Source organism: Camelus dromedarius, chromosome 6 (genome assembly GCF_036321535.1).
Source record: "Camelus dromedarius isolate mCamDro1 chromosome 6, mCamDro1.pat, whole genome shotgun sequence".
NCBI classification, from domain to species: domain Eukaryota; kingdom Metazoa; phylum Chordata; class Mammalia; order Artiodactyla; family Camelidae; genus Camelus; species Camelus dromedarius.
Window position 1 is genome coordinate 59,948,479 of NC_087441.1, and position 20,272 is coordinate 59,968,750.

The 20,272-nt window shown below is 35.8% G+C and overlaps 1 protein-coding gene across 1 annotated transcript; it reads right to left on the reverse strand.

The window, feature by feature from the left end:
* Positions 1-853: 853 nt before the first annotated feature.
* Positions 854-20,227, reverse strand: PM20D2 (peptidase M20 domain containing 2). The gene is made up of 7 exons (XM_010987701.3): positions 19,633-20,227; positions 17,378-17,526; positions 14,684-14,826; positions 13,253-13,407; positions 7,145-7,280; positions 5,978-6,085; positions 854-5,740 (listed from the first exon to the last, which is right to left on the reverse strand). The coding sequence occupies exons 1-7, from the start codon at positions 20,086-20,088 to the stop codon at positions 5,586-5,588; spliced, it is 1,302 nt and encodes a 433-aa protein (XP_010986003.1). The 5' UTR covers positions 20,089-20,227; the 3' UTR covers positions 854-5,585.
* Between the last annotated feature and the right edge of the window lie 45 nt (positions 20,228-20,272).

Here is a 20,272-nt window from a genome sequence, read left to right on the forward strand (position 1 = left end):
CAAGGCACCAAGTGACGGTTAATCCTGAATCTACATCATTTATGGGCAGTAACAATGCTTGCACGTAGGTTTGGTATTCCCTAAATAAGCTATGCTCAAGTGGGAAAACATGAAGTTTCTGAACTGCTTTCCATTCTCCTGAACCAAACAAGACTGTCAGGCATTAGTGACATAACAAACAGACCAAAGTTCAAACTCTCTCAAATGCAATTTATTGTTTACTCAGTGGGGCAATGTCTACTTAGTCTTTAACCTAAACAAGATTCTTGTCTATTTAAGACACTGACCTGATATTCTTTTCTATTTTGCATCTCTGAGGTTTATTTTTTAAGGTGATTGAATGCTTTGATCCACTGAACTAACCAAAGTTAATCTAACATTTTAATCACTGGACAAAAGAACAGACTTGGACTCTATTTTGAAAGCCAGTTTAAACCAAAAAATAAGGACACTTACAATTTTTCTCATTTGAGGCACTTATTCTTTAGCCATTGATAAGAATCTAAAAACCTGCTCTACTGCATTTGAGTTATTACACAGAATTCCTTTGTCCAGTAGTTGAAAAAAATTTTTAAAAATTCGATACTATAATAATGTACCTTCTACCATGAACTTGCGCTGGCATTTTTCAGCATCTGAGACTAGTAAAACACTTATTTTTAAACAAAAGGAGTTAACTGCTCTTTCTAAATTCTGATATAAATAATATATTTACAGTTTCAAAGTAAATAAACATCTGTAATACTGATGAGTAAGAGAATATACCAAATCACAGTGTATTTGCGTAATTGTGCTTTATCTTCATATAATTTCAAAACTTCATATATATGTTGAAAAAACCCACGACAGTTGCTACCTGATAAACATGTTTATTAACATTTTTCTATACATACTTTAATATGTACATATTAAAATATTTTTAAAATAACTATGATCTGATGGTAATAGACTGATTGCTTACTTCAAAGTATTAACTTCATACATATCAAGATGCACCATCCTCAACTATATAATTGGTTTGCAAAATGTTTGCTGAAGTATATAAAAAAAATAAAGAGTAGTTTTTCATATCTTACAGACTCATAGAGTTGCTAGCTAGCACAAAAACAGCTGTCTAATTTTACAATGAAAATTTACTTTGATAGTTTGTAGGGTAGCTCTATGTAGGACATTTTCCAGAAGACTAAAGGGATGCTTCAGATAAAAAGTAAGAAAAGTATAAAACACATCGAAAGGTTTTCTTTTTAAAAAGAATGTATTATAAAATGGGACAATCATTCTTTAAGAAAAGACTTTTCACATGAACTTGTTCTATTCAGACTGATGTGACTCAGGCATTTTTAAATATTATAGAAATACTTCCTTATAAATTTCCAAGACAGTAGCCTTCGTATGTTCCCTCAATCCCAGTGTTGCTCAGATAAAGTAAATCTTAAGAGAACTTACCACCAAAAACAAGCTTTTTGGGGCATGGACCATATCTTACTCTTCTAGTCTCCAGTGTTTAGAAGTAGGCTCTCCTTGACAAATGTTCACTGAACTCAACTGCTGACAATGTAACAGTTAAAATATCAATACAACATACCAATAAATAAACAGTCCTTTGGAGGATTGTGGGAAATCAAAATACTTTCAGTTTATACAAGTATTCATAAACACATGAAAATGTTCTAGTTTATCCTAAACGCCCCAGCCCTTGGGAGTGCTACAGGAAGAAGCAATGAAAAGGGAAAATTTTCCTGAGTAGTTCATAAAATATGGGTAGTTTTTAAAACTGAAAAGTAGTCTGAAAATTCTCAGAGGCGAGCTAAATATTAGCTAAACTCAATCGTATTATATACTATACTGCCACTCAGTAATTAGTAGTACCACATAATTGTTTTATACAGGTCCCAAATTAAGTCAGGACTGCTCTTAAAATTAAGTCACAAAAGAGAAAAAATTTCAATCTATAATTAAATTTAAATCATTAATTTGGATCATACCTTTAAAGTCTATTAATTTAACAAAGATAGCCAAAAGCTGGTATCTGAGGAAAATGCTTTCAGTTCTGGGTGCAAACAATGAAAGATTGTAAAAAAGGCACATAATAAAAGCACTTTCTACAAAAACAAGGATACAAGTGGGCCTCAAGCAGGCCCACCTATACCTCTAGTTTAGGTCAGAAGCTAATTCAATATTTTGAAAATCATATTACTTTAAACTTCACACTCACTCAGCTTGGTCTTTTTTTCCCCCCAAATAAATCAGGTTTTAGCATACCTGAAGGAAATTAAGCATACTGAAAAGACAATGGCTTCAAAGAATATACAATCTAGTGGAGGAGTAACATATAATCACTGAATCTAAGTGAAAGCAAAGTGTCATCACTCAAACTAATTCTGGAGAAAAAGTTAGTTGTCCCCCTTCTCAAAAACAGGAAACAAAATAATAAATTATTAAAAGTCCTATCCATTTGTCGACGTCCTAAAAACAAATATTCATCTTTTAAGTAATAAAGAGCTATATATAAACATTTTTATCTAAAAGTGACACTGTTCACCTGTAATCTGGTGCTCCTCTGTTTATCTACCAAAATCTTTGGAGACATAATCCAAAATCTAAGGCCCAGGAGGGATAAACAGCTTAGTTTTAGAGCACCTGCTTAGCATGCACAGGGTCCTAGGTTCAATCCCCAGTACCTCCACTAAAAAAAAAAAAAAAAAAAAAGGCTATAATGACAAAATATGAGGACCAATCAACAAGGCTAATTTAAACTAAGTATAAACGTTTATGAGAATTTAGCACAATAGAAACATGGCATTGATGTATGAGGGTAAAGAAAGAATTTAGTTCCAAAAGGAAAAACTACCATTACAAAAGAAGTCTCCTGAATTCAAATGACACAGTGAAGATTAGCTACAGTTGGATCCTCTGGACATGTGATTCTGACTCAGCATTTATTTATGTATTTATTTACAAATTTTAGTGTAATATGGCTCAATTAACTCACTGGTATACAAAAAGTAATAAGGGATTTAAAAAATCTGAATTATGCGAAATAACTGTTAAAGTGAATTAATGTAAAATGTCAAGGTGAGATCTGGAGAGAAAAAAAAAAAAACATACTTCTAGACGGACTCCAGAGTATCAGTTCTCAACCTCTTTTCCGACATGATAAATCCAGGACATATTCCCATGGGTGATGCCATGTTTTGACCAAGTTTTAAAAATGTTGAAAGGAAAATAAAATGATAGAAACTCAGAGGTGACACAAATCTTAGCAGCTCATCAATGTCACTTCCTCAGACGGGGTTGTGGAGGACAGTGCTGGGACAGATACACATATTCCCTGCACACCAGCAGCAGCTCCACACCTCGCTCTCAGGCAGAATACTTACCAGAACACAAGTGAACAGGTAACAACAGAATGTTAACCTGAACTTCACTCTAATTTGCTTTTAAAAAGTAAATTTATCACAAACAAATAAGTACAAGTAACAATTAATTTGTGACAGTTCACAAAAGACAGGAGAACATCGGTGTGTCGGGATACCAGCCAACAGTCAATGTTTTAGAATTTTATCAAGGCGTTAGAAAATAAAACCACATTCCTTAGGGCGTAGGATTTATATAAGAAATTTAAAGCTTGTAGTTGAGAAATTTATTAAATTGATAATTAGGAAACTCTATTTTTTATAAACCAGAGGTCTTGGACATACCCAATTCTCAGCGTGAAGCCTCTGTTGATCCCTTTCCTGTTTGTAAAATATATACCATGACTCTTTGAGATTATAAATAATCAGATACAGAGTGTCATGGAGGATCCAGTTCTAAAAGCTGATACGAAGAGTTAGAAGAGTAGCTTGCACAGGAGACAGTCTTAAGGCAGTAGGGTAGCTGGATCCCAGAATGAAGTGAATGCTAAAAGAAAGCAAACTTCTAAAGTGTCAGAAGCCCCAGTGAGGACAAATCCCTGACGCATTATAATGGTCGACACCAGGGCACTGCCATCTAATTGCCTTTCTCAATGTTTTCAATTCAGAGGCTTGAAGTTTTATTCTAGGAGAATATCTGATTGTATGATGTAAATCAAAAGAGAAACAGGTTTTATTTTACTGTTATATAGGATGGGCTGGCAAACTTTCTTTTACAAAGGGCCAGACAGTAAATATTTTCAGTTTTGCAGGTCACATGATCTGGTCTCTGATGCTTTGTTATAAATGTAAAGACCATTTTTAGCATGCTAGCCATATAGAATCAGGCCGCTTGCCAAATCAGGTGTAGTCTGCAGACCCGATATAGAAAGCAATTCTCAAACACTAACTCTTCCCCCAAATACCCCTCTCTTTCTTTCAACTTTAAGTATTTCAGATAGAATAGGAATCAAAGGTTTAAAGGACTGTAAGGATAAGGGACCTAATCTAACTTCCCAAACGAGGAGCCAAAGGCTGAGAGCACTCAAGTGACTTGCTTACAGCAGAGGCCAAATGCTCACTTCTCTTTCCTCTCTTCCATTTTTGGAATGCTTACATTCAAACTGGAGGACTCTTCTTTAAAAATAGTCACAGCTTTAAATACTTGTTTTACCAGATACTTTTTTCACATTCTTTTATCATGTTCAATAAATTCACACCAGGAAAAACTTGTAATACTTTTAAATTTATATTGGGCTAGCACGGGGCTTAAGGAGGCTTAGAATTCTGTCCCCTAAACTCTGTCAACTACATTGTCCAGCCAGGCTGGACAGGCTAAAATTCTGAGAAGCCTGAATAGAGCTGGCTGGGTAGAGGGGACCAGTTATATGACATTAACATTCAAGATTAAGTAGACATCGCTCCCCTCTCATTAAATTCCTCTAGAACACATGCGGCTACCAAGCAAACACCTTACAGGAAGAGTCTAATCCTATCCATCTGTAGTTTTTCCTATTTACAGGCATATGGAATGAGGAATAGCACTTTAATGCCACTTCTTAGAGTAAATTATATGTTAAAAAGAACATTTTCATTTTCCTTCAAATGGTAAAACTAAAACTTATTCTTTGTACCTGAGCTTCTGGTTGTCTCCCCACAGCATTTCTGATTAAAAACCTATTTTTATTATCAATGAAGAGATTCCCCAAAGCAAAGCAGATACAGTCAGATATTCCAAATGAACCTTCCCTAGACTTAGAACTTGAATTTTAAAACAACTTTATAGAACAATTTTACCACCCTACACCAAAAAAAAAAAAAAAAAAGTCTTTCATGTGTCAATTCTGAATATAAGGTATGAAATCTCTTGGATCTTTTAAAATATACTCACACAGCATAAGAATTTATAAAATATCATCACTGATAAACCATGTATCGTCCAGGTTATTTAAGAAATGCCATCACATACCAGCTCTGTGAGATCACAATTCTATCAGACACAGACTTGCGAAATTTCATTTTAGATATGAGGTAATGTGTTTTCTCCACATCATGTCCTCACTTTTCAGGTAAGAGGAATCTGACTCCTTTAAGACTGAAAAACAAGCCATGCCCTCCCCCTTCATTAAAAAAGATTAAAGAAAAAAAATCACTTCCTAATGATCCACCAGCGGCTCCGAAATCTTCCTTTTATTCTACTGTATTTAAATACTCTTCTTCTTGAAGTTTCAATTTAAAGTCCTCTCTGATTCTTTCCAACAACTCTGGCTTAAAAATAACATCCAATGCAGTCATTGCCAGAACTTTGGCTGTTCGCAAAGCATAGAACTGAGCTTCTGGTGATCCTAAAAGGTAGAGAAAATGAATAAAGATAACTTCGTATTTATTACAAATTAATTTATTAGTTTTCGGGTTGGCTCTCAATATCTAAATTGCCTCTCCAACTGCCCACCACAATATAGTATTTCCTGAGGTGATGCTAGGTAAAGAAGTAACACTAGGCTAAACTAAACAGTTAGAAAGGCAGCTACTACTATGAAAAGAGAGTAGATGCCAAAACATTCACTTCTAATAACACTTACCTGCAGCTTCAGTATACTGTTCTGTATGATTCAAGGCATTTGTTCCAATGTAAAAATATGGATGAATCCCAGGAACCACAAAAGTAACATTTCCAAAATCAGTAGATCCTTAGAAAGAGAAGACAAACCATGAATTTCTAATTGCTTGCCCAGTGGACACTAGACCACACTTACCTTAATTTCTACAGCACCTGGCATGGTTTTCTATTCCTTCCTTTCTAGAAACTCCCTGACCTTTTGGATTCCATGACTCCACTCTCTCCTCACTGCCAGGCTTCCTCTCTGACCATCTCTGTCTCCTTCTCCAGTGACTTCCTTTGCCTGTCCCCTAAGCACTGGTGATCCCGGGGCTTTCGTCTCTGGGCTACTTCTCCCTCCGTGTACCTGGGCTGCATCGTCAATGTTGAAACCTGTATTTTCAGTTACCTCTCAAGTATTGACAACCTCTAAATCTCTACCTAGACAAATTTTGGGAGTTCCAGATTCAATGGGCTACTGGACAGCTTTCCTTAGAAGTCCTGTGAACACCCCAAATTTAACAAACTAATAACTGATACTGACCCAGTCTACTCCAGGCTGCTCTCTCTCCTTAACTTGTATCTCGCTGAATGACATCAACGCATTTTAATCACCAAGTCCTTTTGAATCTACTTCATCAACATTTATTATTATATTTTAGGAGACACATCTCTGACATGCAAATGTATTAGTGATAATGCTTTTAAAAGGAAAAAACTGTAAAGTAACCCGCTATACTTATTAATATTTAAATTCTAATAGTTGTTTGTTGCTCCTCAGAAACCGAAAATGCCCCCATATAACTAAGTCCTTAGTAATCTGCTTACTAATGACAGAGAATGAATTAAAATTCTATTTCCCCTTTAAGTAGCTTACTTAGAAATCAGAACTAAGCAAATTTAAACACTAGAAACATTCAGACTATAAAGCAAAAAGTATTTCTAAAAACAAATCTGCTCATTTTACACTCTACATTCACCGAAGAGTTCATTAATTGCTCTCCCTCAACTATTAAGTTTGTGAAAAATATCAATAACAAGCATGAGCAATCCCTCCCACACCCTCCCAAGCTGTTAAACAAAACCATTTAACCATGGATGGTACTTCCCTTCCTTAAACAGTATCGTATGTTTGAAAGAACTTAATTACCTGAAGGGCCACTCAACATTGCATCTTCTGAAATGAAGTCTATTCCCAGCTTTTTCCCATTTTCAACATAAGCTTTCCATAGACTCTTATTGGGAAGAACATTGTAATAATCATGTGCTCCACCTTTAATTTCTACCTAGTTAAAAATTATAAAACAAATTTTGAATTAAGAAACTCAAATTCATTACCTAATTTTCAAACTAGCAATGGTTCTCTAACAGAATGAAGTTTAAGAGAGGGTGCTTCCCCTTCAGGATATAAAGTCTCTCAAATCTTTTACCTTAGAAAAAAATATGTTTTTCTATAATGAGAGTTCCTAAGACCCTATCTCCTTTGTGTTATATAAACACCAAGCTAACCTAGCTCTGCTAGTCAGTGAGTCCCAACTTTAGTCACCTAAACAGGGTGTGGGTAAGGCCAAGAATCTCCATTTTAACCAGCACCCCACCACCATGTAATTCTGAAGCAGGTGGTCTAAAAACCACACTCTCTTAACTCTTAAAAAACATTGCTCTACGTTGTAGCCTCTGAAAGGAAGAAATCAAGATTTACTAATATTCAGTATACAAACTGACAAGGACACCGCTGCCGGGTTAAAAGGTACAAAGGACCCTGAGAGAAACACAGAAGATTCATGATGCAGAAGGGCTGACTGTGGTACTCATTTATTCATTTCAGTGCATGAAAATACAGAAGCAGTTTATATGTACCCAATTAAGAGGATTTACAGATTTAGATTTGATTAAATCAAAATGGGCATACTACCACAGACTAAAGTTAATACCAAAAACATTAGCAAAAACCAATTATAGAATGGCAGAGATGATAATTCTTCTATTCTTAGCAATATTTAAGTTAGAAAGAATGAGAAACAATGACAACCTAAGCAGATACAAGTCAGCCAAAACACAAAAAATTATTAAAAGGCTATTATTTAAAATATAAGAGAAAAGGAGACACACAATCTACCTGATAAAGGTAATGGTCATAAGGATGCTGGAAGAACTCAGAAGAACGGTTGAACAGAGTGAGAAGTTAGAAGTTTTTAACAAAGAGAAAATATAAAAAAGAACCAAACAGAGCTAAAGAATACAATACCTGAAATAAGAAATACACTAGAAGGAATCAACAGTAGATTAGATGATACTGAGGAATGGACAGGCAAACTGGAAGACAGAGTAGTGGTGATCACTTAAGCTGAACAGAAAAAAGAAAAATAAATTTTAAAAAATGAATACAGTTTAAGAGACCTCTGGGACAACATCAAAAGTACTAATGTTCGTATTATGAGGGTCCCAATAGGAAAAGAGAGAAAGAGGCAGAGAACATATCTGAAGACATAACAGCTGAAAACATCCCTAACCTGGGAAAGGCAATAGACATACAGGCCAAGAAATACAGAGAATCCCAAACAGGATCAACCCAAATCACTACATATATATATAGCAGAACATTACATCCAAAAGCAGTAGAATACATATTCTTTTCAAATGCACATGCAACATTCTTCAGGATAGATAACATGTTAAGCCACAGAATAAGTCTTAGTAAATTTAAAAAGACTGAAATCATATCAAAACATCTTTTCTGACCACAAAGTACGAAACTAGAAATCAATTACAAAAAAAACCTACAAAAAATGCAAACATGTGGAAGCTAAACAATATGCTACTAAACAACCAATGGGTCACTAAAGAAGTCAAAGAGGAAATAAAAATACTTGGAGACAAATGAAATGGAAACACAACAATGCAAATTCCATGAGATGCAGCAAAAACCTAATAGTGCACCTAAATGAACAAGAAAAGAACAATAAACAAAGCCTGAAGTTAGTAGAAGGAAAAAAAATCATAAAGATCGGAGCAAAAATAAATGAAATAGAGACTAAAAAAAAAACCCAAGAGAAAATATCAATGAAACTAAGAACTGTTTCTTTGAAAAGATAAACAAAATTGACAAACTTTTAGCCAGACTCATCAAGAAAAAAAGGGCCCAAATTACTAAAATCAGAAATGAAAAAGGAGAAGCAAACTGAATTCAACAATACATTAGAAGGACCATAAATTACAATCAAGTGTGATTTATCCCAAGGATACAAGAATGGTTCAATATCCACAAATCAATCAACGTGCTTCACCACATTAACAAACTAAGAATAAAAATCATACGATCATTTCAATAGATGCAGAAAAGGCTTCTGACAAAATTCAACATCCATTTATGATAAAAGCTCTCAACAAAGTGAGTACAGAGGAAACACACTTCAGCATAATAGAAGTCATATATATGACAGGCCCACAGTCAACATCATAATCAACAGTAAAAAGCTGACAGCATTTCCTCTAAGATCAGGAACAAGACAGGGATGCCCACTCTCACCATTTTAATTCAATTAGTATTGGAAGTCCTAGCCACGGCAATCAAGCAAGAAATAGAAATAAAAGGCATCTGAATTGTAAAGGAAGATATAAAACTGCCAACTGTTTGCAGATGACATGACACTATTCATAGAAAACCCTAAAGACACCACCAAAAAATCATTAGAACTCATCAATGATTACAGTAAAATTGCAGGAGACAAAATTAGTATAAAGAAATCTGTTGCGTTTCTATACACTAACAATGAACTATTAGTAAGAGAAATGGAAAAAAAAATTCCATTCATAATCTCATCAAAAAGAATAAAATACCTAAGAATAAATCTAACTAAGGAGGTAAAAGACCTGTACTTGGAAAACTATAAGACACTGATGAAAGCAACTGAAGATGACAACAATAGATGGAAAAATATAACATGCTCAAGGCTTGGGAGAATACTGTTAAAATGGCCATATTACCCAAGGCAATCTACAGATTCAATGCAATCCCAATAAAAATACCAATGGCATTTTTCACAGAACTAGAACAAATAATTGTAAAACTTGCGAAGAAATACAAAAGACATGAATAGCCAAAAACAATCTTAAGAAAGAAAAACAAAACAGGAGGTATTATGCTCCCCGATTTCAAACTATACTACAAAGCTGCAGTAATCAAGACAGTATGGCACTGGCACAAAAACAGACACATACATCATTGGAACAGAATAGAGGGCCCAGAAATAAACCCATGCACCTTTGGTAAATTAACCTACAACAAAAGAGGCAAGAATATACAATGCAGAGAAGACAATCTCTTCCATAAGGGGTGCTGGGATAAATGAACAGCTGCATCCAAAGAATCAAACTGAACTATTTTCTGACATCATATACAAAAATAAACTCAAAATGGATTAAAGACTTAAATTTAAGACCTGAAATCATAAAACTCCTAGAAGAACCACATAGGCAGTATGCTCTTTGACATTAGTCTTAGCATTTTTTTTTTTGGATACGTCCCCTCAGGCAAGGGAAATAAAAATAAAAATAAATGGGACTACATCAAATTAAAAACCTTTTGAACAGTGAAGGAAACCATCAACAAAATGAAAAGGCCAATCAACTGAATGGGAGAAGATACCTGCAAACAATATATCCAGCAAGGGATTAATATCCAAAACATACAAAGAACTTACACAACTCAACATCAAAAAAATCAAACAGCTCAATTAAAAAATGGGCAGAGGACCTAAACAGACATTTTCCAAAGACATACAGATGGCCAACAGACACATGAAAAGATGCTCAACATCACTAATCATCAGGGAAGTGAAAATCAAAACCACAATTAGGTAACACCTAACATCTGTCCAAATGGCCATTATCAAAAAGACAACAAATAACAATTATTGTTGAGGACATAGAGGAAAGGGAACCCTTGTGTACTGTTGGTGGGAATATAAATTGGTGCAGCCACTACAGAAAACAGTATGAGGATTCCTCAAACAATTAAAAACGGAAATACCACACTATCCAGCAATTCCACTTCTGGGTATTTGAAGAAAACAAAAACACTAACTTAAAAGATACATGCATTCCTATGTTCACTGCAGTATTATTTATAACAGCTAAGATATGGAAGCAACCTAAGTGCCCATTAATAGATGGAATAAAGAATAGTACACATATATATACACAATGGAATATTAATAAGACATAAAAAAGAATGAAACCATTTGTGACAACATGGATGGACCTAGAGGGTATTATGTTAAGTGAAACAAGTCAGACACAAAGACAAATACTGTATGATATCACTTATATGTGGAATTTAAAAATCAAAATAAATGGAGGGGAGGGTATAGCTCACTGGTAGAGTGTGTGCCTAGCATGCATGAGGTCCAGGGTTCAATCCCCAGTACCACCATTAAAAATCAATCAATCAAACTGATTACCTCCCCCCACCAAAGAAAGAAAGAAAGAAAGAAAATCAAAGTAAATGAATAAATGTAACTAAACAGAAACAGAGTCATAAAGAGAACAAACAGGTTGCTGCTGGAGGGAAGGGGGCTGCGGAGAGGAGAGTAATCGGTGAGGGAGATTACAAACATTCAGTTACAAAATAATGAGTCACAGGTATGAAATGTAGTGTGGGGAATATAGTCCATAATGATGTAATGTTTTTGTACAGTGACAGATGACAACTAGACTTATCATGGTGATCATTTCAAAATATACAGAAATACTAAGTCACTATGTTATTACAGGAACTAACAGTGTTGTACGTCAAGCATACTTCAAAAACAAACTCAGAAAAAGAGATCAGATTTATGGCTACCAGGGTCGGGTGTTGCAGGGAGGGAGAATTAGACAAAGGTAGTCAAAAGGTGCAAACTTCCAGTTATAAGATAAATGAGTACTATGGATGTAATGTACAAGATAATTAACACTGCTGTACATTATCCATGAATGCTGTTAAGAGTAAATCCTAAGAGTTCTCATCACAAAGAAAAAAATTTTTTTCTCTTTCTTTAAGGTTTATATCTATATGAGATGATGGAGGTTCATCAAACTTACTGTGATAATCATTTCTTGATGTGTGTAAGTCAAGCCATTATGTCGTACACCTTAAACTCACACAGTACTGTATGTCAATTATATCTCAATAAAACTGGGGGGGGGAGATACTTAAAATATAGATTTAAATCTAATAACAATATTTTAAGGGAATATTAAACCTTGCAATATTAACCAATGATTAATAGCTCATGTACTAATGTTATAAGTAAATATTTTAAATATCTATAATTATAAAGGGATGAATGCTTTATTTTTCACTCTGGACACAATGTATATTGTCTGAGAATCACTGCCCCTGTGAGACACCACTACTGTCTGAATAAATCGTAACATCTCCAGCCTCTGAGGGCAGAAAAAAATCAGGTATGAGGTATAGGTCCTAACTCTTTACAAATATTATGTCATTCAATTTTCACAAGAACCCTAAGATAGATTATATTATCATCACCATTTTTCAAGAGAAAATGGAAGCCCAGAGATACTAAATAACATTTCCAAAAGTTACAGAATCAGTGAGGCTGAGAGGCACAGATCCGGATTGGATCTCTCCAACTAGACTACAGGCTCCCACTGGCTACAGAGCAAGATTTATGCAATTCTGGGACTTCTCATCCCACCGTGTGCCTACATGCCTGGGGCATAAATGTTACTGACTTTATGATTCAAATGAACAAAACCTCTTGATGACTGTGCCTATTTCAACTTTCATTCCAGCAAGCCGTAAGTATTTATATCACTACTACACGTATCTGTAACGTCACCAAAAACAGGTTTGGCTGATTTTGCCATAATGTTCCCTTTGTGGGGACTACATAGAGCAATTCTGAAAGCATAACTGCCAATAGGAAAAATAAAACTTGCAGAAAGGCAGGGATTCTCGCCCAGCAGTATCAGTTATTCTAAGTACTGTGTAACCAGATGATTGTAGTCTTCCCTATGCAGACATGGAGTAAAATAAATAAGAATTAAAGACTTTCACATCAACTATTCAGTCAATTGACTTTGCATATTCAAGACGTTGCCAGATGAAAAAGAGGCAAGTGAGGTTCTAACATCACTTAATATAACCACCCCAGCCCACATACACAACTTCTGATTATAACTTAGATTAATGCTTTAAAGTTCTTACAACTTCTGATTATAACTTAGATTAATGCTTTAAAGTTCTTACTGTGCACCCAGTAGCCAAAGCTGCAGCTCTGAAGCAATCTTCTGCCTTTTTGGTCAAAACTGGAAGTTCTTTCATTGAGGGTGCACGGAAGTAATAGATTAATTCAGAATAAGAGGGAATGATATTGGGTTTTACACCACCATTTTTTATTATACCTATAAAGAGAACCAAATTACTGAAATTGAGCTTGGAGACCATTTATTAAGCTTAAATACACCCATAAAGCTTTTCAGCCAATATGTACATAAAGAAAAATAATTTAAAACTATTAGCTTCACATATATACCAATCAAAGATTTTTATGTTGTACAAGTTTCTATACATAGTATACTTTTTGATTAATAGGAAAAAAATAATTGTTCTATATGTTCTATAGTCTAAGGAATTTATATGATGTTAAGCAATTATGATTTCTGACTATAAAAAACTATTTGAAATTTTTACAATTATCTTACAGCTTTCTAGAAAAGACTTTTATTTCAGTGGATTTTATTACAGTTGTACATTCTGCTGAGCTTTTGAAATAAGAAAAAAACCCAGTGGTATGAGGTTCTATAGTTATTCTCATAACTCAAGAATCCATTTTAAATGGTATCTGGCTTTGGGAAAATAATTTTCATGCCAACAAGAAACCAATGCAGGTAAAATATCACAAAGCATACTATCAACTGTCAAAACAAATGCATTTATTCGGAACTACACTGAGAGGGAAGATATATCCGTTCAAAATAATAACTAAAATAAATATGCAAAATCTAATTTTATATGACCTGGTTTTTAAAAATTGTTTTTACAAATTCCTGTTTATTCCTTTTAAAGAAACTAAGGTAGAGGATTGGTAAAAAGTGCAATTAACAAACTAATTTCAGCCTATAGCAAAATCAGGTAAAGAACAGATGTTAAAGTGTAATAATTTCCCAAATTATAAGGAAATAAACTAAGAAATGAATTTGCACCTTTATGACAGTACTTTATTACTGTATTTATATTAAGGTGATGCACATAATTTTGAAAGATGTTACTTAGGATTAATAGCACTTGAGTAAATAAAACCAGTAAACATAACTTTTTTTTAAATGAGGAAATGACTAAATTTTGTAATTAAGAGACAGTGAGGATAACAGGAAAATCAGGTTGGAACTTTCAAATACCCATGGGGAGAACACAGATCTTTACAGAAAAACATTATTTTTAATACTCAAAATAACCATTCCATTTATACATAAATAATCTTAGCTGTCTTGTTATCCACATACAGACAAATATCCAGTATCCTGTCTCATGACTTTCTGAAAATGTTTAAAACTTTTGTAATATTCATAAAGTACATAAAGTGTTCCCAAATGTTTTTTTCCATCAAATTTTAAGTAATTACATTACACTGAAATATATTAAATACCATCTATTACACAAAGTACTTGACATTCATACCATGAACTCTCCAGGTTGGTTTCATTTGCTGTCTTAACACAGACAGATTGTTATAGGCGAGAACAGCAGCATCTAATGCATTTAGTCCTTCCCAGGGATACGCAGCAGCGTGAGATGCTTTTCCATAGTATTTCACAGTCACACTAGGAAAAAAAAATATATCGTTTGGAATTACTTTTTTAAATATCACCAAAGTAAGAAAATCCAAGTAATCAGAACTATCCAACTGTTATCCAAAATTAATTCACACTGCTGGAATTTTTATTTGCAAATCATCTGTAGCAATAATGTAGCAATTTACATACCTTATAGTTTATTATTATGTAATACGGTGACTGACACAAAGAAGGCATTCCAAAACAAACAGTGAAAAAGAACTTTGCTCTATTGACCTCCTGTACAAATTACATTTGTACACAATTCAAACAATGCAATCCTGTGTGAAGTGCTGGAATTACAAAAAAGGTGGCTTCTACCTCCTTCTACACTGCATTGTGATAGTTTCATATCAAACGTCTGCAAAAACTCAGATAATTCTGTCTTAAGGATGAGGAAAGGTCAAGGAAAGACAAAAAGGAGGTGACAGCTGAAAAAGGTTAAGACAATCTCTAAAAACAGATTATACTCACAATATTATAAGATATTCTAGAATTAAGTCATTTGTTCATTACCAGTATTTTATTAGTGTTCCAAAATAGCTGTATCACTAATACTTTACAATTTTGTAAATTGTTATTCCACTTCCAAATAGTTCTCATATTGGTCTAACTACTCAGCTACAATAAAAAACAATAAGGTTTAGAGAAAGGATTGCATATTATATAGTTATTGGTAAAGAAGACTTGCTTAGATAACACTTTTTAAGCCCCATTAATAGTACTCACATTTAAGTTATTAAAAAGTCACTCTAGACTTAATTTGTTTTTAATGAGCTAGATTCAGGAGGCTCAAGACATTTCTTTACTGATTCCAAACACTTTGTTAGCAAAATAAAAACAAGTAGAAGCATCCAAATACATTTTTAAGATTTTAGGATACTTGTTATTTCCTCAATATACATCTTATCATCATCACCCTGAAATTGGAATTTTAACAAAACTGGTGATAAATACTATAAAATGGAAAAGGATGTCCTTTATGAAAATGGCTCTAGCACTATTTCTTCTAGGGTTCCAATCTATGTACAATTAAAGCACAATAAACTACAGGAAATGAAATGTTAATGCTTGTTTTGTATCAGCATTAGTATTTTAGGCCTAAAAAGCTAATTTAAAAAAAACTGATATGGGATGATATTCAAGACACATTATTTAATTTTAAAAAGCAAGGGTCAGATCAACAATATATTTAGCAGAATATTTCAGGGGAGAAAATCCTCCTTTAAAACTTAATTTATACATGTACCAATTTTATGTCTATAAATATACCTCAAAAGTCCTGGAAGAATATGTGTGTCTAGAAAAGGGACTGGATGTGGGAAAGGTGATTAACAGGGACACAGTGCTTTATTTTATTTAATGTTAGAGATTTTTAGGATGAACAGATTGGTAATTTTTTTAAATTTAATTTTTTACTTGTTCTTTTTTCCATCTTAAAAGATGGCCAGTGAAAAAACTAAGAAGTTAGATACTAAGAAAGACCTGAGGCCAAACGGGCTAACTTCAGGATCAAGGCCAAGAAGCCTACCTAACCTTAAATCCTAGAAGGCAAATGGGCTGCAAGCCTGCCTGCAGCCACAGGTCCCTTCTAGCCAGAGGCTTTGGCAGAGACTTCGAATCACTAAGGTTTTCCAGAGGTATACTACTGTACACCAACTCTGAAACCAAAGTTGAAGGATTATTCCTACTGTCATAACACCAATTCCTGGTGATAAGAACAAAGATACCAGAACAGTTAAAACAGTCACCCTTTGAAAACAAGGGATACAGAGAGATGTAAGATAACTGAATGCAATCTACAATCTGGAAGCACTGTTGGGATGGTTCTACTATTACCCTCTAGCTACTGCAGAGGAGAACGTGTGGCTTTCCTGAAGCAGCTGAGCAGTGGCTCCTTGGGACCAAACCACTAAATGGACCACTAACTATTATGGTTGAGATTTCTGATGTAAAAAATTTAAACCACTTCAATGATGCATGCTCCTACGTACTAAAAAAAAGTGAGCCCTTCAACACAGAGAAAGATAAAAGGTTTCCAGGCAAAACAGAAAAGCACAGATTGGCAAATTCCAATCAAAGCCATAGCTAGTCAGTTTCTGTACCCTCTCTCAGGAATATAATTAATCCTTTCTGCAAAGAACTCAAAATAAGTAAACTAGAAAAGTGTGTTTTCTTCCCAAGTCTAATAAAGCAGTCTCTTGCAAATCTATTCAGTTGCAAAGGTAACTTCATATCAAAGGATAGCTGTTGTCCAGAAACCAGATTATTCTCAATTCAAAACAGAACATAAATGTCAATATATTCTGTTTGCTATTCTTAAGCTTTTTAGGTACTATTTTAATAGTCCAATTATGAACACCATATTAAATCTCAATTAGAAGAGGCTTACCAAATGTCAATGGAAATGAAATAATATCGTATCTTTCAATTTACTTTTTAAATATATAAATATGGTGTTTTAGTCTCCAGTTAAGACACTGAAGTATTCTAATAGTCTGCTTTCCACTAAGAAGTTTATTTCAACTTTATCACTCACTCGTGTTCAGCCACATCCGGTAGATAAGCAGCATTCTCTTGAGATGGATGGGCCATAAAAACAACATCAAGATTTTTAAAAGCCCCTGCTTCAATTAAATCAATTTTGCCACCACCATCTTCTTCTGCAGGGGTTCCCAGGACAATTACCTAGAAAGAAATATCTGTGTCAGAGCAAAAGGACAATAAAAAATCCTAGCAGGAAAATTTCAAACAGGTTCTCTACTCACAATCTACATCAAACTATACAAAGAGATTTTGTTCTCTGACCTTTAAATAATGCAGTGGGCATAAATCTGTGATGCTAAAATAATCACAAACTTTCAATTTACATTATTATATCAATTTGGTGCAAAGTATGTACTAAAGCCTCTACAGGAAACTGTCCCTAATTTTATAACACAATTTTATGTAACTAATGTTAAAGATGAAAAAAGATAAATACTATTTACTAAGTTCCTCAAAATTCTTTAGGATTAACTTCTTAGAGCTTCTTTTTGACTAAGTCTTTTAGTATATATATGTAATTATTCTGGTAAGGAACTTTCTAATTACTTATCAGTTATCCTCACAACAACCCTGTGAGGTAGGTGAGTGATGTGGATCATCATTTTAGAGAGGGCAGTTTTGAGGCATAGAGTGAAGTGTCTTGCCACAGGTCACAGAGCAAGTCTTCAGGCAGAGCTGCGATTAGATATCCTAACCTTCAGGCCTGAACTCTGAATCTTTACCAAGTTACCTCTTTAAAAGGTCTTAATGCATTAATCCTTTATGAAAAGCATTAAATAAATCTTAATACCACAGTTAGAAACGGCCAACTATTACACAAACTTACTAATTCGATTCCACCAGCTCAACCAGGCAGACTTATTGGTCACCAAACACCTAATTAAACAAAAGAAAACTTTACAGAATAAACGTTTTACTTTGATATTTAAGCTTAACTTCTTCAAATAATTTTTAAAAACAAAGAAAAATTATCTATAAACAACTAATACACTTTCAAGATCACATAAAGAACACAATGAAACAAGACAGAAAGTCTTCGCTTGCAAAGAGAATCATATGAATTCCATTTTCAGATCAGACAGATAACCTTGCTGAAGCTGAGTATTACCATTCAAAATCTTAAGTGTGTACATTTCCCAAAGTCTTGCTTTATTTAGAAATTAGAAAGCACCCAAACTCTTAAATCAAGCTGCTTTTTACTCTTAACCCTTGACTCATTAAATCTGATGACTTTCCAAGTTAAATCTTGCTGACTTCTCTGAACCTTTCATAAACCTGGTTAAAGATAAATCTCTCCACTGTTTCATGCAAAAAAGCAAAGGATACACCCTCCCCCTCAAAAAACAAAAACCTAGCCAGATTAAAGACAAGGCCCAAAGGCAGAGAAGAGAAGGCAGCTAAAGAGAAAAAGCCACAAAAGACGGAGTTGTTAAGATAAAAGAGAAAGGTTACTAACACTGGGAATAAACATAGGCTAAAGAATATTAAAATACAACATTAGTCTTTCCCTTAACCTGAATGGTGTTGATTGAATCTTAGCTCACAGAATGAAGAACATACCATCTGGAAAAAGAGTAACACAAGTTTAAACTGGCTCTACGACTAACATAAACGACATCTCCCCGTTTAAAGGATCTAGCTATTTTTTTTAAATCGCGAAATACACATTAAAACTTAAGGATCAACTCATCTATGTAGTTAATGTTCACTCTCTTCCCATTTTTTGGTATACTTGTACAGATTTTGTAGTTCTAACGACTGAAAATTTCCTACCCAAATACCAATGATTCGAATCACAACAGCTCCTAGGACTGCCACAAACAAAGATTTGTTGGAGCCTAACAAAGGGGGGCCGTATGTTTCCCTACAATAACTACTTCTTCCTCAGATTGCACCACCTTGTCAGCAAATTGCGGTTGCTTCTGTCACCAAAAATAAGCCGTAACGAAAACCAGGCATGGTTCTAAGTTCTTTCCCAAGGAAGAGAGTCCACGCAATTGTTTACGACTACACAGGAAAGAAAAAGCAAAACTCTGCAAAATGTCGCTAGGTCGGAAACTCATGGACTACCGACTTTGATGCTGGGATTCTGCCTACTAGCAAAGGCCAAGACGTCGAGTGTGGTCCCCTACACATTCCCAGGGTGGGAGGGGATGGATGAGCACGGGAAGCGCCGGTATCCGCCCTTCTCCGGTCGGTCCCGGCCTGGGCAGGCGATGGGAGTCCCACGCTTGGGCCCCACCTCACCTTCACCGGCAGAGGCGGCCCGGGGAGGCCCTCCAGGGCCCCTCTCACGCCCAGCGCGGCTGCCGCCCCGACCTCGGCGATCAGATTGTGGCCGCAGGCGTGCCCGATGCCGGGCAGCGCGTCGTACTCGCAGAGGAAGCCCAGGTGCAGCGGGCGCAGCGCCGCCAAGCCCCACGGCGGCCCCCACTCAGCGCGGAAGGCCGTGGCCAGCTGGTAGTGCGGCTGCACCGCCCACGACCCGGCTGGGGGCTCGCTCTCGAAGAAGCGCGTCAGCACGCCGTGGGCATGGTGCTCCTCGTAGGCCAGCTCGGGCTCGCTCCAGATCGCGCGGCTCAGGGCCCCCAGGCGCTCCGCCGCCTCGTCGATGCACTCCGAGGCGCGCAGCTTCAGCAGCTCCAGCTCCGACAGGCTGGCGCAGGCGCCCCCCTCCACGGGCCGCTCCTCGCCGGGTCTCATAGCGCCCAGCGCCGGTGACCGGTCAACGCTCCTCTGGATGCCCGCTGGATCGCTCCCTCCTTGCGGCCCACCGCGCCTGCGCACGCGCCCGGCGTCCGCTCAGGTCGTCCCCAAAGCTCCCGGAGACCCGCCCCGAGCCCCGGGGCCCCGCCTCCAGCGCCTCGCCGGAAACGTGCTCCGCGCC

Bases quoted from the DNA above. Each gene is read 5' to 3' on its own strand.
- PM20D2 (XM_010987701.3), bottom strand. From the start codon at position 20,088: ATGAGACCCGGCGAGGAGCGGCCCGTGGAGGGGGGCGCCTGCGCCAGC. The intron at 17,527-19,632 runs GTGAGGTGGGGC...ATTTCTTTCTAG, and splicing joins GGCCGCCTCTGCCGGTGAAG to GTAATTGTCCTGGGAACCCC. The intron at 6,086-7,144 runs GTAATTAAGTTC...TCTCTTTCTAAG, and splicing joins AATGTTGAGTGGCCCTTCAG to GATCTACTGATTTTGGAAAT.